At 38.3% G+C, this 21456-nt stretch overlaps 1 protein-coding gene across 1 annotated transcript; it reads right to left on the bottom strand.

Annotated features, from left to right (window-relative positions):
• Positions 1 to 4507: 4507 nt before the first annotated feature.
• mn1a (meningioma 1a) lies at positions 4508 to 21373 on the bottom strand. Its single transcript, XM_051909038.1, has 6 exons — positions 20904 to 21373; positions 20368 to 20468; positions 18860 to 19541; positions 15477 to 18611; positions 7468 to 7525; positions 4508 to 5732 (listed from the first exon to the last, which is right to left on the bottom strand). The coding sequence occupies exons 4-5, from the start codon at positions 18568 to 18570 to the stop codon at positions 7515 to 7517; spliced, it is 3105 nt and encodes a 1034-aa protein (XP_051764998.1). The 5' UTR covers positions 18571 to 18611; positions 18860 to 19541; positions 20368 to 20468; positions 20904 to 21373; the 3' UTR covers positions 4508 to 5732; positions 7468 to 7514.
• Between the last annotated feature and the right edge of the window lie 83 nt (positions 21374 to 21456).

Raw genomic sequence — 21456 nt, 5'->3', positions numbered from 1 at the left:
AAACAACTCAATCCCTGGAATAAAACAATCCAATCGCTGGGTTAAAACAAGCCAATCGCTGGGTTAAAACAACCCCAATCGCTGGGTTAAAACAACCCCAATCGCTGGGATAAAACAACCCAATCGCTGGGTCAAAACAACCCCAATCACTGGGATAAAACAACCCCAATCGCTGGGTTAAAACAACCCAATTGCTGGGTTAAAACAACCCAATCGCTGGGTCAAAACAACTCAATCCCTGGGATAAAACAACTCCAATTGCTGGTTTAAAACAACCCCAATCACTGGGTTAAAACAACCCAACCGCTAGGTTTGTCCATTTTCAATCCAACTTGGGTTTTTTAACCCAGCATTTTTTAGAGTGTAATTTTTATTGGCTGCTGACTTCATTATATTACATATTTATGCATTTGAATTTATCCAAAGTGACAAGTGCATTCTATTTGTTTTTCAAGCAACATAAAATATAAATAGTAAAATAATAAAATTGCAAATATGTATAAATGTAGTTCTTGTTGTTTAAACAATAGATTCAGTCTTTTAGGGACTGCAATGCATCAACTTATCAAATGTATACTTCGAATGCAATAGAAGGCGATAAAATGGATAAAAACATCTGCTAAATGAATGTGCAACTGATAAAATGCACTCTGGATAAAAGTAAATGCCATAAATGTGAATGTAAGCATTTCATCATAGCAGATGTTTTACCAGTTCCTGTTAAAAGTGTGAAATTGACGTCACAGCTCAATAGTCGCTAATGAAGGTCTCGTGGTACCATCAGTCAATCAGCACTGTCAGGACGTAATAAATGCAAGGTAATTAGTCACATGACACGTATGGCTTAGGTGATTGACTAAAACAATGTGCAAAAGATGCATGCAGTGTGCTTCCAGCCGAGCTGATGAATGGGAATGCTAACGGATAGGGAACTCCGGGTATTGATTTGCTTGCATTTTTTTTTTTTTCCCAAAGAAAACATTTCACAATAAATAACTCTGTTCCCATATTGAGTCACAAACCAGGATCCTGAAGCAAAACCAGTGGAGGGCCGCTGGTCAGAATGATCTACGACCTGCCAAATAAATCAGCGGCACACTTCACATGCACATATTTAATGCAAATGCAAATGTTAGTAAATGTCTTCAATGACATTTAGCGCTTTTACTTTCTCAATGAAGGCTCCATATAACAATCAGTCAATTGCGTCCCCCACCACCCAACCAGATAAGGCACATGGAAGTCTTTACAACCCATCCAAAACCATTAGAGATAATAGAAGCGTTAAGTGAATCCAAGCAGCCAATGCCACCGGGTTCCTCGGCCCATAGAGCGCAAACAAAAGGAAGTTTCAGGCGACCCAGGTTTACGCATCCACCCTAATGGGGACCGAAAGAAAAATATAAGGATTGCGAAGCATTCCCAAGCACAAGAGATCCTCTCCATCCCCCTTTCCTCATGCTCTCCTGAAGAAGAAGAAGAAAAAAAGAAACAGAGAAACGTCTCTCTCTTTTCAAGCAGCTTGCTTTTGGATGAGCTCTCCTTAAAAAGATAGCAAAATCTTTGTTTATTCCCATTGTTCAAGGGGTGGGGGGTGGATTTTCCCCCTCTTTCTCTCTCTATGCTGATTTCCATCGGCTCTGCCCAGCTATTTAAGTGTGCATTGTGAAGGCTGACCTATGAAAAATTCAGAGGACAGACAAGAGACCCAAGCCAGTGGCCCTCCACTGTTGGGCTCCTTGGGGATCGCTGGACTGTGGGAGACACTGCCATTTGCACACCAATTGCTGAATCCCATTCTTGAAGCCAAGCTGGGCTTAGATACCCCTCCTCCTCCTCCACTTTCTCTCCCGTTCTCCAGCAGTCCCACCATGGTGTTCCTCTGTGAGAGGAGATGAATAGGAAAACCTGCTTTGGGACTGAATGAATGCACAGACTGTCAAAGCTCTCAAAGGCCTGCAATTTTAGAGCCACTTGTGTTGCATATTAACATGTATGTGAGGACTAAACCATGTGGTCTCGCTCCGGCCAACGCACGCGCTGGGGAACGGCAAAGCGATTGGCGTCTTAAACAAACATGCATCGCGGGTTTGAAGAGCTCGAGCGCAATCTTGCCTGGAAGGGCGAAACGGCTTAATGTTGGATGCAGAACAAATCAAATCAGTTTTTAATAAGCTTAAGTGAGACGTAATGACATCAGGAGGGCGGATTAATTAAAACGTGATCGATTAAACCCAACTCTAAAAATGTGCTGATCTAATTTAAGCATTTATAAACTTGTCTCGTCTGTGATTTAAATCGACAAACGTTTTTTCATGCAACACCAAATCCAAATGAGTTTCTACTAAAAGCAGCTCTCATAATGATAATCAACAATAGTAAAAGCAGAGGTTTGCAGTCATCTCCAAATGGGAAAACTGTCTCACTGTAGCTCCAGTAAATTGGAAAAACAAGAGCAAGAATGTCTGGCGCCAGCCAAAGAAAATGCACCTTCGGCCTAACTGCACTAGGACATTTTTCAGACTGCGTTTCCTGTTAGAGATTCCGTCTCTGAGACGGTGCGTCACTCCTGGGAATCAGAATCGCCGTGGTATTGACTCCTTCTCCGATGCACTGGAACAGAGACGCAAATATCAAAGACGTGTAAAGGGCACAAAACACACGACTGATGATGCAACGCTGTGACATTGCAACTGAAACTTAGCTTGCATTTATCTGGTTTAATGCACAAGTTTTTGTTGCATTTTTGTTGTGCTATTTCCCGCATTTCTAGTTTAAAAAACAAGTCAATAACTTACAACTGGTGGGTTACAAAAAAAAAAAAATCTGTTGCAGGTCTGATCATTAACAGCAATGCTAAATGCTGATAATAAAATGCAACTAATTATATAATGTGATGCATAGTTAGGATAATAAAATTAATAAGATTATGAACTTGTAAAAGAGAGAAAAAACACCTTATCTTTTATCATTTAAATTCATGCATGCAACCAATATATATATATATATAAATTAGTGCTGTCAAATCGATTAAATCGCATCTACTGTAACATAAAAGTGTTTATATATGTGTACATATATATAAATGTGTGTATATGTATATACACATACACACACAAACACATATATATAAATATAATATATATATACACACACACATATATAAACAAATGTTAGATGCGATTAATCTCAATCAGTTTATAGCACTTATATATATATAGCACTTCGACAGCACTTCAACACATATATATATATATAAATTAGTGCTGTCAAATCAATTAATCGCATCTAACATAAAAGTGTTTATATAATGTGTACATATATAAATACATACACAAACACACACACATATTATATAAACAAACTTTTATGTTAGATGCGATTAATCGATTTGACAGCACATATATATATATATATATATATATGATTGTGTGTATATATGTGTATGTATATGTATATATTGATAGTACTTTATATATATATATATATATATACACATACATATATATACACACACAATCATATATATATATATATATATATATATATATATATATATATATATATATATATATATATAGCGCTGTCAAATTTATTCATCGCAATTAATCGCATCTAACAAAAGTTTGTTTATATAATATATGTGTGTGTGTGTGTGTGTGTGTGTGTATATATGTGTGCTGTCAAATCCATATTGTGAATTATATATTATACTATATAACATATTATACTATATTATACAAAAAATATTTGGCTTGTAGCTCACATTACAGCTGATGTTTATGCATTTACAAAATTCTTTATTCCATGTCATGTTAATCATTTTGCATATTCTGCATATATCTCCAGTTGAGGAGCACTGAACTATAACATCTGTTTAAGTGTAATCATCAAGTGTTGAGTGCGTACACACGCACATTATACATTCTTCTAGGAAATGCGAGGTTTGGAAACGGCCCTCGGTTGATTTGCAAACACAAGAACTATTGCACTGTATGCTGGAAATTTCACTTCACGTCCTTGAACAAGTTCCACTATCAATATACAATGATTTACGTAAAGAATACCGGAGTAATCACGATCGATACTCTGGAGACTTCACCACCCAAACGCAGCAGTCTCGAAGCCCGTCCAAACCACTGGAGATTTGTAGCCGAGCATTTCACAAACAGTCTCCTCGTTTGACTTCTCCCTCTCTCTCCCTCTCTCTCTCTCGGTTGAAACTATTTTCCCACTGTTTAAGATTAGTTCAGGGTAAACATAAAGACGGCATTTCTCAGGCATATCTCAAACCCGGTGCCCCCTAATCAAACAAAAATGGATCTAATCATACAGAAACCGCTTTTAAAACAACCCTCGTCGCCATTTAGGAACTTCAAGCGGTAGCCTTCGCTACAGAGAGCGTGCTAATTTAGCTTCTCTCATGGGAAGAAGGCCACAATTCATAGGAAAAATATTTAATGAGATGACAGCTGAGGTTTCAGGACAGAATATTCTGAAAAAGGCATAATTTACAACATATTTATTGTTAATAAGTGATTCATAATATACAGGTTATTTACAAAAAACTCTGCGGGCACAAATAACTTCACTTTAAGCTTCGTGTATATCACAATAATGAAAGAAAAACGGAGAAAGGAGGTAGAACAAGGAAACAGAGAGGTGCCGAAGACCCAAAAATTGGTTAAAGACCTTTTTCTCTCCAGAAGAAAACCTATTTTCTTAAAAGGAAAGTCTTTTGTCTCCAACCATTGTCCTCGCTTGAATAGCCTGCCAATTCCGACTAAACATATTCACCATCAGTTGGTTTAAAGGCAGAGGGAAGCTCAGGCTCTCAATGGAGGCTTGGTAAAGAGGGAAAACCCAAGCAAAGGAGAGTTTCGACTTGAAACAATGGCATTCCGATGCCGGCCAGGCAGGTCACAAAGGGATGTTCTCAGGGTGAATATCAAATTTCCAAAAACAGTAGGGAGAGGACAGAACCCCCACTGGCCTTTCAAAGTCAAAAGGTTGACCCACCACAGACTCGGAGCCTGGTGCTGAAGACCTCGGAGAATGGGAAGCTTTAGAACTCGTGTGAAGGAATTCTGGAACGGAGTTCTAAACGGGCGGGAAAAAACAAGATAACATAACCGAAAAAGATGGATTAAAGTTCACCAATAAAGGAGCTTTGTTGAACAAACAGGGATAATAAATATTTATAGAGAGCGGCACGCTCTTGTACTAACTAGTTAAACCCTCACTTGCAAGTCTTTAAAAAAAAAAAAAAAAAATTGAGGTAATCCCAGCAAAAACGGCTTTAGAAGATAAAAATACACTAAAAGCAATTGAGCCTCGCTGTCCCAAAATTCCAGTCTGGTGTGCTTGTGTATTTCCTGTATCCCATTGTCTCTCCTCTCTCCAGTCAATCTAAAAAGATGTTGTTGGCCAGAAGACTTGCTCTACGGACACCCGGAGAGCTTTGCGGCTTCTCTGGGGCTAGTAAAAAAAAAGTATCCAATTACTGCTGGAAAACACCAAGCCAGCCATCATCCTTACAGTTACGGAAAGCAGCCAGCGAGGTCCCAAAGTGGTTCGAGTTGTTCTGGATGAGTTTAAGTCGCATCTGGAAGTGAGAGGAACAGCAGGGGCCCCTCCATCCCACCCCCATCCCCGCGTCCCGAGGTTTCCGGACACCGCGGGTGGCTTCCTCCAGGTCCCACCCCCACCCTCACCGCGAGATCGTGCAGCACCTGTGGAGAGATGCGACACATGTCAGTCATCCCGTCGCCATGGAATCGCTGCGGACGGCTCGCGGGAAAAGCAACGGGAGCCGTCGCGCTCAAACGGCGGGAGACAGATGGCACGACGTCTGCGGCTCGTTCCATGGAAATTAAGCAAGTCGGAACAGATCATAGAGCGGCCTTCGCGCCTTAAGTATTTTTCGCGTAAAAAAAAAAAAAAAAAAAAAAAAAAAAAAAGAGTTTAAGCCTTGAACCAAACCAACAAGATCTGAGATGAGCCACAAACTCCGATTGAACGCAATAAAATATCCCAGAATGCATTGTGAATGATGAAAACATCCATTGACTTCAAATCGTTTATTATTAGTATAAAATCTAAATATTTTAGAACCATTATAATCATATCAAGGTTGATAGTTACCTAAAACTATATATATATATAGAAAAAAAAAATGTTTACTTAAAAAATTTAAATCTAAAATTGGTAAGGAAACATTTCTTTATCATTTAGTTTAACTTGATGTACTAAAATAAACCTAAAACTGAAAAAAAAAAAAAAAAAAAATAGATAGATACATTTAAAAAAAAACACACATAACTAAAAAAAATAAATACATTAACACATAAAACTAACATTAAAATACAAAAAATATATAAATAAAAACTAACTCAAAATATTAATAAAAACTATAATAGTATATCTTAAGTAACATTATTACAACATATATGATTGTAAATATATTATAATAAATATATTTTATGTTTATTGCAAAATATTTCAATAGTAGTTTGTACAATATAAAACTATTGACTTAAAATAACTTATTATTAGTATAAAATCAAAATATTTTATAATCATTATAATCATATCAGGGTTATTATTTACCTTTGATAATTCAAAATATTAATAAAAACTATAATAGTATCTCTTAAGTAATATTATAAAATATATTATGCACAACATATGATTGTAAATTTATTATAATCAATATATTTTATGTTTATTGCAAAATATTTCAACAGTAGTTTGTACAATATAAAACTATTGACTTAAAATAACTTATTAATCAGTATAAAATCAAAATATTTTATAATCATATCAGGGTTATTAGTTACATAAAACTAAAACTATATATAAAAAATTGTTTACCTAAAATAAAATATAAAGTTGGTAAGGAAACATTTCTCATAATCATTTCGTTTAACTTGATGTACTAAAATAAAACTAAAACTGAAATAAAAAAAATAAATATATTTAATAAAAATCACAAAAACAAACAACAAAAAAAACAAAATATATAAATAAAAACTAGTTCAAAATATTAATAAAAAATACAATAGTATATGTTAAGTAACAATGAATCATATATTATGCACAACATATATGATTGTAAATATATTTTAATCAATATATTTTATGTTTATTGCAAAATATTCCAAGTAGTTTGAGAGTGTAATTAGGCGGACTCGATTACATCATTCGCAATGCTTCATGGGAGTGGGCGGTGACTGATGAGCTTTTTTGGAGCAAATTCTGTTTCCATGGTAACAGCACATTCTCTGATTGGTGGATCGTTCTCTTAGTTCTTAACAGAGAATTTGGCTAGTAAACACATGAATTTGAAATCACACAAGCAAAAATCACTTAATCTCAGAGCTCATGGAAGGTCTGTCTAGAAAGTAAGTCCATTTTTACTTCTAAAACCAGAGTGATTGATATATCCGATAGATTTTATTGCCTTACCTTTTTTTTTCAGTAATACGCTATGGAGAGCCATCAGAGGAGCGCTCCTACCCATGTCCTGTGAGGAGACACAAGGGAAAAACTCGTTAAAATCACATCACTGATGTTTGGAATTAAACATACGTAAGGTTGAAACATTTCAGCGACTTAAAGGAGTAGTTTAGGATTAGTACAAATTCTGTCATTATTTACTGACCCTCATATTCTGGCCTGTCTTTTCCATATAATGATAGCTCTATAATTATTTGCACACTATACTTCTGGAATATAAGTTGTTTTATAGAAGTCTGCGACTTACAAAGTGCTTATTTAATGTAATTAATGTGCACATTTGTGCCGAAGTTTATCTGAATAGCACATGCTGGTAGTTTCAGTTTCGCTTTCAATAAATTGGATTAGACTTGGCATTTACAGAATGAATTTGCTTTTTTCATACATATATTTTTCATTCAGCTACAAGGAAACTTATTTTCTGGAAAACACAGTATTCAATAGAGGCCCAAAGTGATGTCTGGCCTAAGAAAACTGCCATCTTTACCCTTTATTCAAATATTATTAAAGATTTTGTAAGCATATTGCGTAGTTGTTCTTGGAGTCAATTGTTTTATTTGTGATAATAACGCAATGAAACATGACAAATAATTTTTTGGCCAGGCTGTCATACATAGAAATTTGAACGTGCAAAATATTAATAACTGACATTGTAGTCAACAGCTATGTTTCCATCCACCTATTGTTATGCATATTTTGGGATATCGCATCAAAAACTGACAGATGGAAACGCCAAATAAATTTGAATAAATTAAAAAAATGTGCATAAAAAAATTTATGTGCTCAATTGAGTCGGAGAAACGTTTTATCCGATAAGAAAACATGCGCATAAACTACGATGGAAACAAATTTAGCGAATTCCTCGATGCGCATCAAAAAAGTCATGTGACTTTGCGATGGAATGGCATAAGTGGACCAATCAGACGTTTCATCTGTGTGCTCTGAGGTGCGAGTTATTTATTATATACGAAATTATTATATACAGTCTTCTTCTACTGCAGAAACTTCCATTTTTCTTAGTGATATTTAGCACCAGTTTATCAGGAAGTGACGATTTTGTTCTCTTCGGCTCACTGGATGTAAACGCTGCTTTATTCACAAATGTTTATGCAATATTCCAATTTTGCACACAAGTTAAATTCACAACGTTGGATAGAAACATAGCTAATGTGAGCTTTTTCCTGGGAGTTCTTTGTTTTTCTGTGCATTGTTTTTTTTTTTTTTTTTGCATAGTAAACTAAAGCCTGTAGCTATGGAAGCTTGTTTCCGCCATGAAATAAAAAATAAAAGGTAATTGTGACTTTTTATCTCACAATTCTGACTTTTTTTCTCAGAATTGTGAGTTATAAAGTCCGAATTGTGTTATATAGTCAGAATTGCGAGTTATAAAGTCTGAATTGCTTGATATAAAGTCAGAATTGCGAGTTATAAAGTCTGAATTGCGTGATATAAAGTCAGAATTGTGAGTTATAAAGTCCGAATTGTGTGATATAAAGTCTGAATTGCGTGATATAAAGTCTGAATTGCGAGTTATAAAGTCAGAATTGCGTGATATAAAGTCAAAATTGTGAGTTATAAAGTCTGAATTGCGTGATATAAAGTCTGAATTGCGAGATATAAAGTCCGAATTGCGTGATATAAAGTCTGAATTGCGAGTTATAAAGTCTGAATTGCGAGTTATAAAGTCTGAATTGCGAGTTATATAGTCTGAATTGCGTGATATAAAGTCAGAATTGTGAGTTATAAAGTCTGAATTGCGTGATATAAAGTCCGAATTGCGAGTTATAAAGTCTGAATTGCGAGTTATAAAGTCTGAATTGCGTGATATAAAGTCTGAATTGCGAGTTATAAAGTCCGAATTGCGAGATATAAAGTCCGAATTGTGTGATATAAAGTCCGAATTGCGAGATGTAAAGTCCAAATTGTGAGTTATAAAGTCAGAATTGCGTGATATAAAGTCTGAATTGCGTGATATAAAGTCCGAATTGCGAGTTATAAAGTCTGAATTGCGAGTTATAAAGTCTGAATTGTGTGATATAAAGTCTGAATTGCGAGTTATAAAGTCCGAATTGCGAGATATAAAGTCCGAATTGTGTGATATAAAGTCCGAATTGCGAGATGTAAAGTCCAAATTGTGAGTTATAAAGTCAGAATTGCGTGATATAAAGTCTGAATTGCGAGTTATAAAGTCTGAATTGTGAGATATAAAGTCAGAATTGCGAGATATAAAGTCCGAATTGTGAGTTATAAAGTCAGAATTGCGTGATATAAAGTCTGAATTGCGAGTTATAAAGTCAGAATTGCGTGATATAAAGTCAAAATTGTGAGTTATAAAATCAGAATTGCATGTTATGAAGTCAGAATTGCGTGTTATGAAGTCCGAATTGCGAGTTATAAAGTCAGAATTGCGTGATATAAAGTCAAAATTGTGAGTTATAAAGTCAGAATTGCGTGTTATGAAGTCGGAATTGTGAGATATAAACTCGCAATTGCAAGAAAGATGAGAATTACGACTAAATCGCAATTCTGACTTTATAACTCATAATTGTGAGAAAAAAAGTCTGAATTGTGAGATAAAAGTCACAATTACCTTTTTTTTTTTTATTTAGTGGCGCAAACAAGCTTCCATATGTAGCTGTAGTTTGCCTTTTTGCCAAAAAATTGTCAGATAAATACCTTAAACCAAGTATAGTGTTTTGTTCCCTCATATTTTTAAAAAAAAAAACCAAATATTTTCCTCATAATTTGATGTAACTTGTATTAAATAAATATCACTTATATTCCAAGAGCCTGCTCACAGTTGGAAAAGAGCAGCCAGGATCCTCTTCAAACTCTCTTTTGTACTCCACAGAAGGCCAAGTAAATTATGACAGAGCGCTCATTTTTGCATGAACTGTTCCTTTAAACTCCATCTTGCAAATCATCCCGACAGTGCAGACTTCATTACTCAAACGCCGGGATTGTGTCCATATCATTGTTAAGCGCTTATATTGCAAGTCTCTCAACAGCAGCCAGCAGAACTGCAGGGGACGCAGTGGGTGCCTCCCCAACACAAGAGCGTGGAAATAGCTTGGCACTGGCGCGCTCTTTTACATAAACTAGTCCCTCTAGAACCTGTTTTTATATGCTGTTATATGGTTTGAATTTCCATTGACAAATTAGAATGAAATTATTCTAAAATATTCTAAAGAGAGTGCGGGACCCAGGCCAAGGGATATGAAAGAGCTTTTCACAGTTTTCGAGGGCCCAAAGCACTAAAGGAGTTTCACATCAGAGCCCTGGGGCCGTATTCCCCGCCCCCCCCCTCCTTCCCCGCCGCCGCGCCGCGGACAGGGATCGCCTTCATGAGCGCCGGGCCTAAAGCTGGAAGAGGGGAAGGGCCGGGAAAGCGGGCCAGCTGTGGGGCCCAGTCTGCTGTCTGGATGGCTGACTGCTCTGTCTGGCTCTTAGACGTGTTCTCTTGGCCAGCGCAACACATGCACTAAAGCGTACGCATGGAAAAGCAACACCCTTCTGCTCCATATGCCGTTCACAGGCAGGCTCTGGTCACTTACAAATGAGGGGGGAAAGACTCATTGGTTTATGTTTCTGTGGGTGGGGTGGCTAAGAAGAAACATTAATGATCTTAGAGACACGTATGACTACAACAACATATGAGGTGACACGGAAAATTTACATCTTGGCTCTGGGCTTGAGGGATGATCTATCCGTAACGGCTCGGGGCATTTCAAAACAGCCACAAAAGCACTGCAGTTCTTAAACGCATATTTTAGCCAAAATTTACTCACTTCAAGTCATTCAAACTTGTATTAATTGTAGCACTGAAACAACATTTTCTGTAAAGCTGCTTTGAAACAATATGTATTGTGAAAACTTAATCATGGTCGAATAATGTTCATGTTAAACACAAAAAACGTAGCGACACAGCACTCGTGTTCAATTAAAAAACGTTTTAAAAATGTGACTACAAATTAAATTTATTTGTATAGCGCTTTCACAATACACACTGTTTCAGAGCAGCTTCACAGAAAATCATGATGTTAATGTTTATAAGATCTTCATAGTTGCATTTAGCAGATGAGTATTGTAATATAGAGTTTTGATGGGAATTTTCATTGATAGATTATCGCACTTTTATGTCGGAATTTGGCGGTGTTAAAAAGAAAATCATTTTTGTTTTATGAAAAAGAGCAGCTTGGACATTCTGCCTAATGTCTCCTTTTGTGCTTCACACAATACACTAAAAGAAAAAATGCTGGGTTAAAAACAACCCAAGTTGGGTTAAATATGGACAAACCCAGCGACTGGGTTGTTTTGACCCAGCAGTTGGGTTAAATGTTTGACCCAACCTGCTAGGCAGTTTTATTTAACTCAACTATTTTTTTTTTTAAATTTACGATAAAACAAACATTAAAATGAACCCAAAATAGGTTGGAAATTGAAAATCAGACACATAATTTCTACAGGCAACAATAATAATCAAAAGGTGAACATTTATTAATAAGCAATTTAATAAATGTTTATTGTTTAATTATTATACATTAAACTTATTAATAAATGTTCATTTATTAAACATATTAATTAAAGTTAATTTCCAAAATACTTTGGGTTCATTTTAAGCAAGAAATACAGTCATTTTTAAACAATAGTTGGGTTCAATAAAACTACCCAGCAGGTTGGGAAAACATTTAACCCAACTGCTGGGTTAAAACAACCCAGTCGCTGGGTTTGTCCATATTTAACCCAACTTGGGTTGTTTTTAACCCTGCATTTTTTTTTTTAAAAAGTGCAATATTATTAATATGGGGTGGGTGAGTAAACAATGACAGAACTTATATTTTTAGGTCAACTGCTTCTTAATGTTTAGCACGGAGAGATGATGCACAAATCAAAGTGCTGCATCTCTGACGATACAGACCTGTCCCTTGACAAAATGCTAAAGCGGAATTCAATACATGCCAAGACAAGATCATGCTTTTTTTTTCCCGTTTCCACCCTGACATTCCTCACGGAAAAATGCAGTGTATCACACGGACACAAGAAGACACTAATTAATTCTGCTCGGCAAACAAACACTCCCAACAAAAAGGTGTGCATCTGCATATGTATCACTCAAACTGCTATCGATCATGCAAACTGGAGATATTAAATTTAATTATAAAGAGCTCATACTGTATGCAAACAACGACCACAATTACAATAGATGAAAACAACCGAGTGTTTATGATAAATGAGGAAACGTCACTTCAAAGCTATGGATGGTTATTTTAGGATATGCAACTTGCACAGAGTGTACACTGCTTACAAATATGTTTTGAGATATCTCGCTTTTCTGACAAACAGGGAAAACGTTCAAAGACATGGAAGCTCATTTTTGCAAAGGATCCGCAAGTTACACAGCGTTTGGAGTGTACACTGTTTGCTGATATTTTCCACATAGATATCAAGCCCTCTTTTCTCTTCACATCACTGACGTCCCTTCCTCACAAAACGCATCCCTATACCTGTGTTCTAGAGTGTTGTTTTGAGTCGTTTTCCCAGGAGACCACTGCATCTTCTCCTTTGTTTTCTGTCTGTTCTGGCCTTTAGTGTTTATTCTCAGAGCCACAAAGCTGTCAGAATATCCGACAGCCCCGTCTGAGAAATTGCATCTGACAACCTTCTCCATTTATTAGGCAAAATAGAGAAAAAAAAAAAACGCTCAGAGTTGGAGATAGCTAGGACTTTCTGATCGGATTGCGTTCTGATAACATGCTTTTTGCAACTTGCATATGTTCTACATTTGGTCAAGATGCATCTAAATCATGATCCTGAAAATTATTGCAACATTTAATGCAATAAAATATCTAAATATCTATATCATATTACCATTTAGCTGGTAAATATGATGGAATTAAAAAAAATTAAAAAAAAAAAAAAAAAAAGCACAAAAAAGTATATATATTTGGTTTTGATCACTTGAGCTTTGTATTTTGTTATTTACTTTTTATTGTTATTATATATATATATATATATGTATATATATATATACACACACACACACACACACACACATATATATATATATATATATATATAAATAAATAAACACACAGTATATATATTTAATATATGTATATGTATGTTTGCGTGTATATATGTACTTTTTTGTTATGGTTTGTTATATTTATATTATATATGTATGTATATATAATATGTATATAACGTGTTTGTATGTATATAAATATATAATAATATATACATATATATATATATATATACACACATACATACATATATATATACATATATATATCTGTATGTATAACATCACAAAAAGTATATGTACTGTGTGTGTGTGTGTGTGTGTGTATATATATATATACACACACACACACACACACACACACATTTAATAAAAAATAAAAAGCAGATAAAAAAATACAAACAGCTTAAGTGATCAAAACTGCTGCAAAAAGTCAAATGTGCACAGAGAGAAAGCTACTGCATTCAGAAAAATGTCATTTAAAAAATTAAATAAAACAAGGAACTCAATACCCGGTGCAAAAGATGGAAATAGAGATAAATGCGAAAAACAGATTTGTGGTCTCTGGTGTGTTTGTTGTGAAGGGAATACCGTGCAACTGGCTGTGTCAAAGCTTTTGGAAGTTTTAAGTTACAAGAGCTTGAGATATTCCTGTAAAGAAAATAATTTTGACCCTCCTCTAAACTATCCAGAAAATAAAACACATCCCCTCATGAATATGATGCCACACGTCTGATTATGACATATCTGATGGCGCGCAATTACAGGACCGAAGGGACCAATCAAGAAGCGTGAAGTGACAGGAAAGAGAACTCTGAGGTAAAACCACACTGAATCTTGGCCTTGCGCCTGACGCCTGCGTTTAAACCTCACACGCGCTGTTATCAGGCCTCAAGGGGTTAATAACGCCACTGCGAGCTCTAACATGCCTGTAGTCAAATTAATCGCAAACTTGGCTGCACTAACCTCCTTAGACAATGTTTGTTTCCAAAATAACACAATAACACCCATGCCTTTGCTGTGGCATTCAATGAGAAATTCAAGGAACTGGAGCTGCGTGACCTACGATGCTCTTGACTGATATTTTATACCGTTGACAATACATCTGAACACAGCCGTGTAAAGTTTCCAGTAAATAATTTGATAAGAAAGCCTGGGGTAAAAACAGTTACGCTAACCAGGAACATATTAAACACTGGAGACATATTTTCTAAATGCAGCACTGTTTTCAGGATTAAACTGCACCACCATTTAAAATGAGTTACTGAAAGTTTTGATTCCAGTTTATTTGTACTTACATTTAAAACACAAAAAGGATCCGTAGTTAAGATCTGAATATGCTTAAATCTCATTAAAATCTTAATTACAGATCCTGTCTGTGTTAGATAAAAATCTAAGAGTCAAAACATATAGTTTACAAACTGTTAAACTCCCAAAATGTAGGGGTTAGCATTGAATAAATTGCAGTCACTTGCATGTCTTGTGTAAAATGTTCAATAATATCATAAATATTAATACTACAATTAATCATTATGGCTATAACAGTAATGATAGCTGAGGTATTTTACACACACACACATATATATATATATATATATATATATATATATATATATATATGTGTGTGTGTGTGTGTGTGTATTATATAATTGTGACTTTTTGTAGCCTAACAGAGCCAAACAAACTTTCTCTGCTGTCAGTGGGTTAATTATTATTTTGCATCCTGTTTTCTGTCAGCTCAAGACTGAGTGTTTTAAAGTGTGCTAATTAAAGCTCACTTCTGGGTGACAGATTAGTTGTAAATGGGTCCCTGTGCCTGAGGTTAAGCTACCTTGGGTTGTTCATTATTCAACCATTAAGCCATCAAAGTAAACTCAACAGTCCATAAAAACACCAATTCATCATGCTCTCACTGCAAGTCAATGAAGTTTACCTTCTTTGTTGTCACTCTGGCCCCGTGCTCGATCCCAGAATCCCAGGCACTTGTCATTACCGGGGTCCTCTATCAGAGCCTTGTTGCCAGGGACATACCAGGTGGCATGCTGCTCTGTCATGAGAGAGTCAAGGTCAATGGTATTCACAGAGCCCTTGCCTGTGACCGGGCTAGAACTGGCCAGGGCGCATTCTCCGTTCAGACCGGCCTGGCAGTCGGCCTTTTTGCCCGTTTTCCCTCCCATCGGCTGGTCCTCGGAGATGCTGAACTGCTGCCTTTGCAGCTGGATCTGAGCCTGCAAAATCTCCAGAGGATGAACCTCGTCCTGGCCCGTGTTGCTCAATGGCGTCCGCACCTGTTCCATGCACGGAGCGTCACTGTAGCCGGCCCTGTTTTCAGAATTACACTTTACGCCAGCTCTGCAAGGCCTCGGGTCCTCAGCGTTGTAGTTGGGGCTGGCTTCGTCTAAATAATCCATGCACGGCGAAACACCGTCCGACTTGCCCACGCTTTGAATTCCACTGTCCATTGAGGTGGCGAGGTCGGGCTTCCCGAAGGAAGGGGAGACCAGCGACCTCTCTGGGGTCTTCCCTCGGCTCTCCATGCCCATGCCCAAAGCGGAGCCCTGCTGACTTGGACTGACGACGGGGTTACCGCCGCCGCATGGAGGGGAGAAGTTTCCGGGACTGATGTGCCCACTGTCTCGTCTCTTCTTCCCCCTCCCCTTGCCTGTTGCCATTTTCCCCTCACATCCAGACTCCATGTTGTCGTTTGGGGAGAGGGTGCTCGCTTCCCTTTTCGCCATCTGGCCCGTACCACTTTGACCTGTCGTCGTATTGTTGTTATTCCCAGAGCAAGGCGTTTGACTATTCTGAGAAGCATTGCTCTGGAAATACTCTGCCCCTGGGCCGCTACTGCCACTGCTATTTATGTCCTGCTCAACCTGACCTGCTTTGCGTTTGGCCTCATTTTGACTTTTCTTATTAAAAGTCACATTGAGGTTTGGGGCCCCAAGGCTGGCGATCATATTCTGGCAGGCCGTGGAAAGAGCTGCCAGACAGCTTTGGCCAAACACACTGTCTTTTGTACTGGCTTTGTTCAAATTCCCCAAAGAGAGGGCCCCAAGCTTATTGACTGACAGGTGCTGGCTGGAGAGGTACTCGGGATGGGCGGGATAGTTCCCTGGAGAGGAGCTAAATCCTGGAGGATTGCTCTGGGGGGCTCCCTGTTGACTCGGCCCTCCAGGAGGGAAGCTGTGTTGCCGCCTCATCGCCATTCCTCCAAATTCAGCCGGCCTCCTGTCCGTGGGTGCGCCCGACTGCATGTTGCTCTCATCAGGAGACTGCATCTGCAGAGGATTGCTGACATTATTTTCGAACGGATGATGCGCTCCCGGAGAATTCAAAGACTGCATGTCCATGCTTGTGACGCCTTGTCTAAAAATAATGTTGTGTCCATTCTCTGCTTGCTCCAAGGCATGCGTGTTTGTTTCTCTACAATGCTGCTGCGGCTCAGGAAACCATGAGTTTTCTTGAGGTAGGTGGGGGCTGTCAAAGTTTCCATGAAAATTATGCTTCTTCTCGAAATTGGACTGAGACACACTACCCAGAGGGCCTCGGCAGACCATGCCGTTTGATGTGACGTCCCCGTGGAGACTTAACTGTTGCAGGTCGGGTTGCCTCATTCTCTGCTGCTGGCTCCTCGATGCCATTTGTTTGATCATCATCGCTGCGTTCTGCCGCCGCTGCTGCTGCTGCTGTTGTTGCTGCTGTGGGCCGGAGCTCAAGGGAAGGGGGCCTGATGGAAACCCATCCGTCACATGAGAGGTGAAGTCCCCCATGGGAGAGGGGAAAGCTGAGGGGGAGAGGTGGTTCTCAAGATTGGGCCGATTATGTAAGCTGTTGCTTAGGGGGCTGCAGCTCTCTCCCGCAGAGCCATTTGGGAGATCAAACCGTGGCCTTTTCGCCATATTCAAATAAGGCAGTGAGCTGAGGTGAGGGTGATGTGGGGGCTGAGGGGCTAGCTGGGGGACATCAAAAACCGGCTCCCCGAAGGGATGCATGTTATGATTGTTCAGTCTATGGACGGGGCGATCCAGGTGCCCGTGCTGAACGTGGACCATTGGGTCCGCATTGTTTGCTACATAGTCCGGAGTGTGATAAAACCGTGGAAGGGCAGGGGAACCAGGGTTCTGCCTGGCGACAGGTCCCGGTCTTTGCTGCGCCATGAGGTGGTGTCTAGCGTTAACCCCCGGATCCATTTTCCCTCTGTTCCCGAATCGGTCCGAAAACACGTTTTGCTGAGGTAGCTGCTGGTCGACTTTCGAGCCGCCCATCATGGGCCCTCGGGAACCGCTTCGATTGCAAGTGGGAAAATGACCCCCGGCCACTTGGTTCCCCGTTTCACAATAGGGCAGTTTGTGCTCTGAATTGTCCGCGGTGGAGAATCCCGTCATATCGAAATTCCCCGTCAGAGGATCACAGGGAAAACAGTGCTCTGATCCCCCCATCCTGCCCTGTGGGAAAAGCCTGTAATGTTCAAGTCTGTGGGTTTCAGGGGACGAGGACGGCAGGCCGTGGAACGAAGCGGCACGGTTTGGTGACTGGTCTAGGGGAAGACACGGAGCCGGAACGGCATTGTTACCATTCGGATGGCCGTGTGGTTGAAACTCAGGCATCGCGGCCATTCTCTGTTGATGTTGCTGCTGTGAGATACATTCTCGTGATTGCGCCTCTGCGAGCTGCTGACCGAATCCTCCTTCAAACATATGCGGGTGGCCTGCGTTGGTGCTGTTGAAACCCATGTGTCTGTCCCCATGAAGGCAAGAGGGGACGCTATCCTGGTACAGATGTGAATGCTGCTCGTGGTTAGGAGGTTGATGGTTGAACGGTCCTTGCATGTGTATTTGATGTTGTGGCTGAACTCCCATAGCGAGCATATCCCCATGGCCATGAGTCTGGAATCCATACTGGTCTCTATTTGAGACAAAGTTGAGTCCCTGCATGGGGGACTCGTTTAGGGGACCCATCATCGGCTCCACAGCTACTGACGGCCCTTTCATATGAAATCCGGCACTGTTATAATTAGAGTTCATTTTCAGTCTACGAGGATTAAATTCCTTTTGTTTGTTTGTCACTGCAAATAAAATAAAAAAGGAGATAAAATTAAATCAAACAATCCATTTTTTTTTTTTTGTATTTTCAAACATTTTTTTCTTTAGTCTCTCAGAAAATCAATTTAATACTCCAAATAATTACATAATTTCAACAACACAATTAATCATTTAAAAAATACATATATAAAGTTTTCGTTTCACATGCATGTGCGTTTTGATAAATATTAAATGATGCGAAAGTAAGAGATCAGATGACAATTGGACGTACCTCAATTCCAGCACAGGCGTAAAAACGCGGACTGCTCTGTGTATATCCTTAATGCAACGATCCTGGAAAACGCGCATCTTAAAAAACTCCTCGTTTACATCATTATTCGATGCGTAACGTCCCCAAGTCGTTCAACACATATCCAGAGGAGTGCAAACCAGCGCGCGTAGCACATGTCCCATGTTCACATCTCCAATGCAACGCGAGCGATCCCGACGAATTATTCTGTATTAAAAACACTTACATGAATTTAAAACGAGTAAATGGATGCATTAAATCGGCGGTCCTCTGAGGAGAACTTCGCGCGCGCGTTCACTCCTGTGAGGAGACTCGATGCGCCGCTGTGGGTGCGCGCGCGTTTATAAACTGGAGAGCCCAGGATCCCTTTTGTTGTCACAGTATGAAATGCATTCAGCACAAAAATTAATCGCCATTTTCTTTAATATTGTCCGTACGTTACGCGCTGTTCCGTCAAATGGTTCTGGCTCCAGGAGGATTTTCTCATTTATCCTTGTGTCGGATGTGTTGAGCCGCGGGCATCGGCAACAAGTTTGACATTCCCTCATCTGTTCCAGCGCTGATTTCTCACCAATGCCGACACAGGCACACATGCGCAGGGGGCGGGGTTTCGTGGGCAAGGGCGGGGTCTGACGCAAAAGGGGCGGGGTTCGCTTAAGGAAGTCTAAAAGAGATGTATTAATATATAATAGATTAATAATAATAAAAAGAAACAACACTATTATGTCTTATACTTGTCTCTCACAAATAGGAGATCTAGTTTTATAGGTATATGTATCAATAACAGCTGATTAAAATATCAAAACTAGATTTACTCCATTTATATTAATTCTGTACATAATCTGTTGGTTTTTTTATTTACACTGGAATGAATTTCTCTACTCTCAAATGTACATATTATTAAAGCATGTAAATAAAAATATGAAGCTTAAGAAAAATGCCTCAACTAAATTAAATATGAAATAAAAATAAATCCCAAACGCTTCAGCGTAAACATTCAGTCATTCCCAAATCCTTCAAATAGCTATTTTCCTTTATGCACAGATAATGTAGTAAATATGCATCAGTTAATTAGTAAATTAGCAGATGCATGAAACAGGCTTCATTTTCAAGCTGTGACGAATGGCAGCCAGAGATAATGAATGTGTCTTCAGGGTTAATTTCCTGTAAGTAACCGGTGATTGTGATGTATTTTTAGAATTCATTGCTGCAGCATGGGCCAAATTATTTATCTTTACAACAAAAGCTTTTTAATGAATAGTGATTACGAAATTGTAGAAATAAAAACCGTATACTACAAACTAGACTGTGTCCCACAAACCACTATGGAACGATACAACCATTAGGGTACTAAAAGGTTTTATGGTGAAATATAAGTGGCCATTTATTGATAGGTATGAGTGAAGAAATTAAACTAATAAAAGGATAATAAATGGAGAGCCATAAGACTTATTTTGTAGGTCCCTCTGGTCTCCATGAGAAATCGTTACCTGTTTCTTTGACAAAGCGGAACAGTGCCATCTAGTGCTGCTGTCAGGAACAAACACACTGATGAAAACAAGGAAAAATCCGATTCTGTGGCCAAAAATTACTGAAACAGAAGTAAAATGCAGCATTTAAGGTCCTAACACTTTTAGACTAACGATTGGGACTGGATTAGGATATTTGGAAACACTTCACAATAAGTTTCCTTTTGTTAACATGAACTATCAATGAAAAAAAAAACAATTGACATTTACTAATACATTATTAAAATCAAAAGTTGTATCTGTTAACATTATCTGACTTGACATGAACTTCCAATGAACAACTGTATTTTTATTAACTAACATTAACAAAAATTAATAAATACTGCAACAACAAATGTATTGTTTTTTGTTATTTTATGCATTAACTAATGTTACTTAACGTAAAAGTTTAACCAAATATTCAAGCATAATAAATACTTATTTATCAGAACAGAAACATATATTCATCTTGCAGATTTCCATGATTTCCCAAACCTAAAAAACAGTTTTAAAATTACCTGATACTTCCAGGTTTTCCATGACTGTGACAACCCTGCATTCAAGTCCTCCTGGGAAGTTCGTATTTACGAGTTGGGAGGTCGTGTTTATTTACGTCAGGTGCGTCAAGTCAAGTCACTTCTCTAAATTAACTACATAAAAAAAGGCAGCAAGGTTTTTAAACTCTACTTCCAAAAAAATTAAGAACAAAGAATGTGCATCAGCTGTGTGTGTTTTAAAATTAATTTATAAAGCCGCTATAAACTTTATCGTTAAGTGTTATATTGTCGTATTACAACGCTATTATATTTGTGCAGAGTAGACAGCTTATTTTGTTAATGTAATTCTCACTGACACGCCCCTGACTCGTAAATCACGTGCTTTCGGAAATGTCCTACTTCCCAATTCTGAAGTCGTGACTACGAGCTCGTCGCATGTGCTTTGTTCTCGAAAATAACGGGAATCATGGAGGACACCTAAATTTATTCTTGCCTATTTATTTGTAAAACCTCAAAGCCAAAATGATAATTATCGTCCCATTCATTGACAACCAAACATTCTCCGCGCTATCTA

The sequence above is a fragment of the Ctenopharyngodon idella genome, chromosome 10 (genome assembly GCF_019924925.1).
Source record: "Ctenopharyngodon idella isolate HZGC_01 chromosome 10, HZGC01, whole genome shotgun sequence".
Classification (NCBI taxonomy): domain Eukaryota; kingdom Metazoa; phylum Chordata; class Actinopteri; order Cypriniformes; family Xenocyprididae; genus Ctenopharyngodon; species Ctenopharyngodon idella.
The sequence above is the reverse complement of the archived record's forward strand: the minus strand, read 5'-3'. Positions and strand labels throughout refer to the sequence as shown.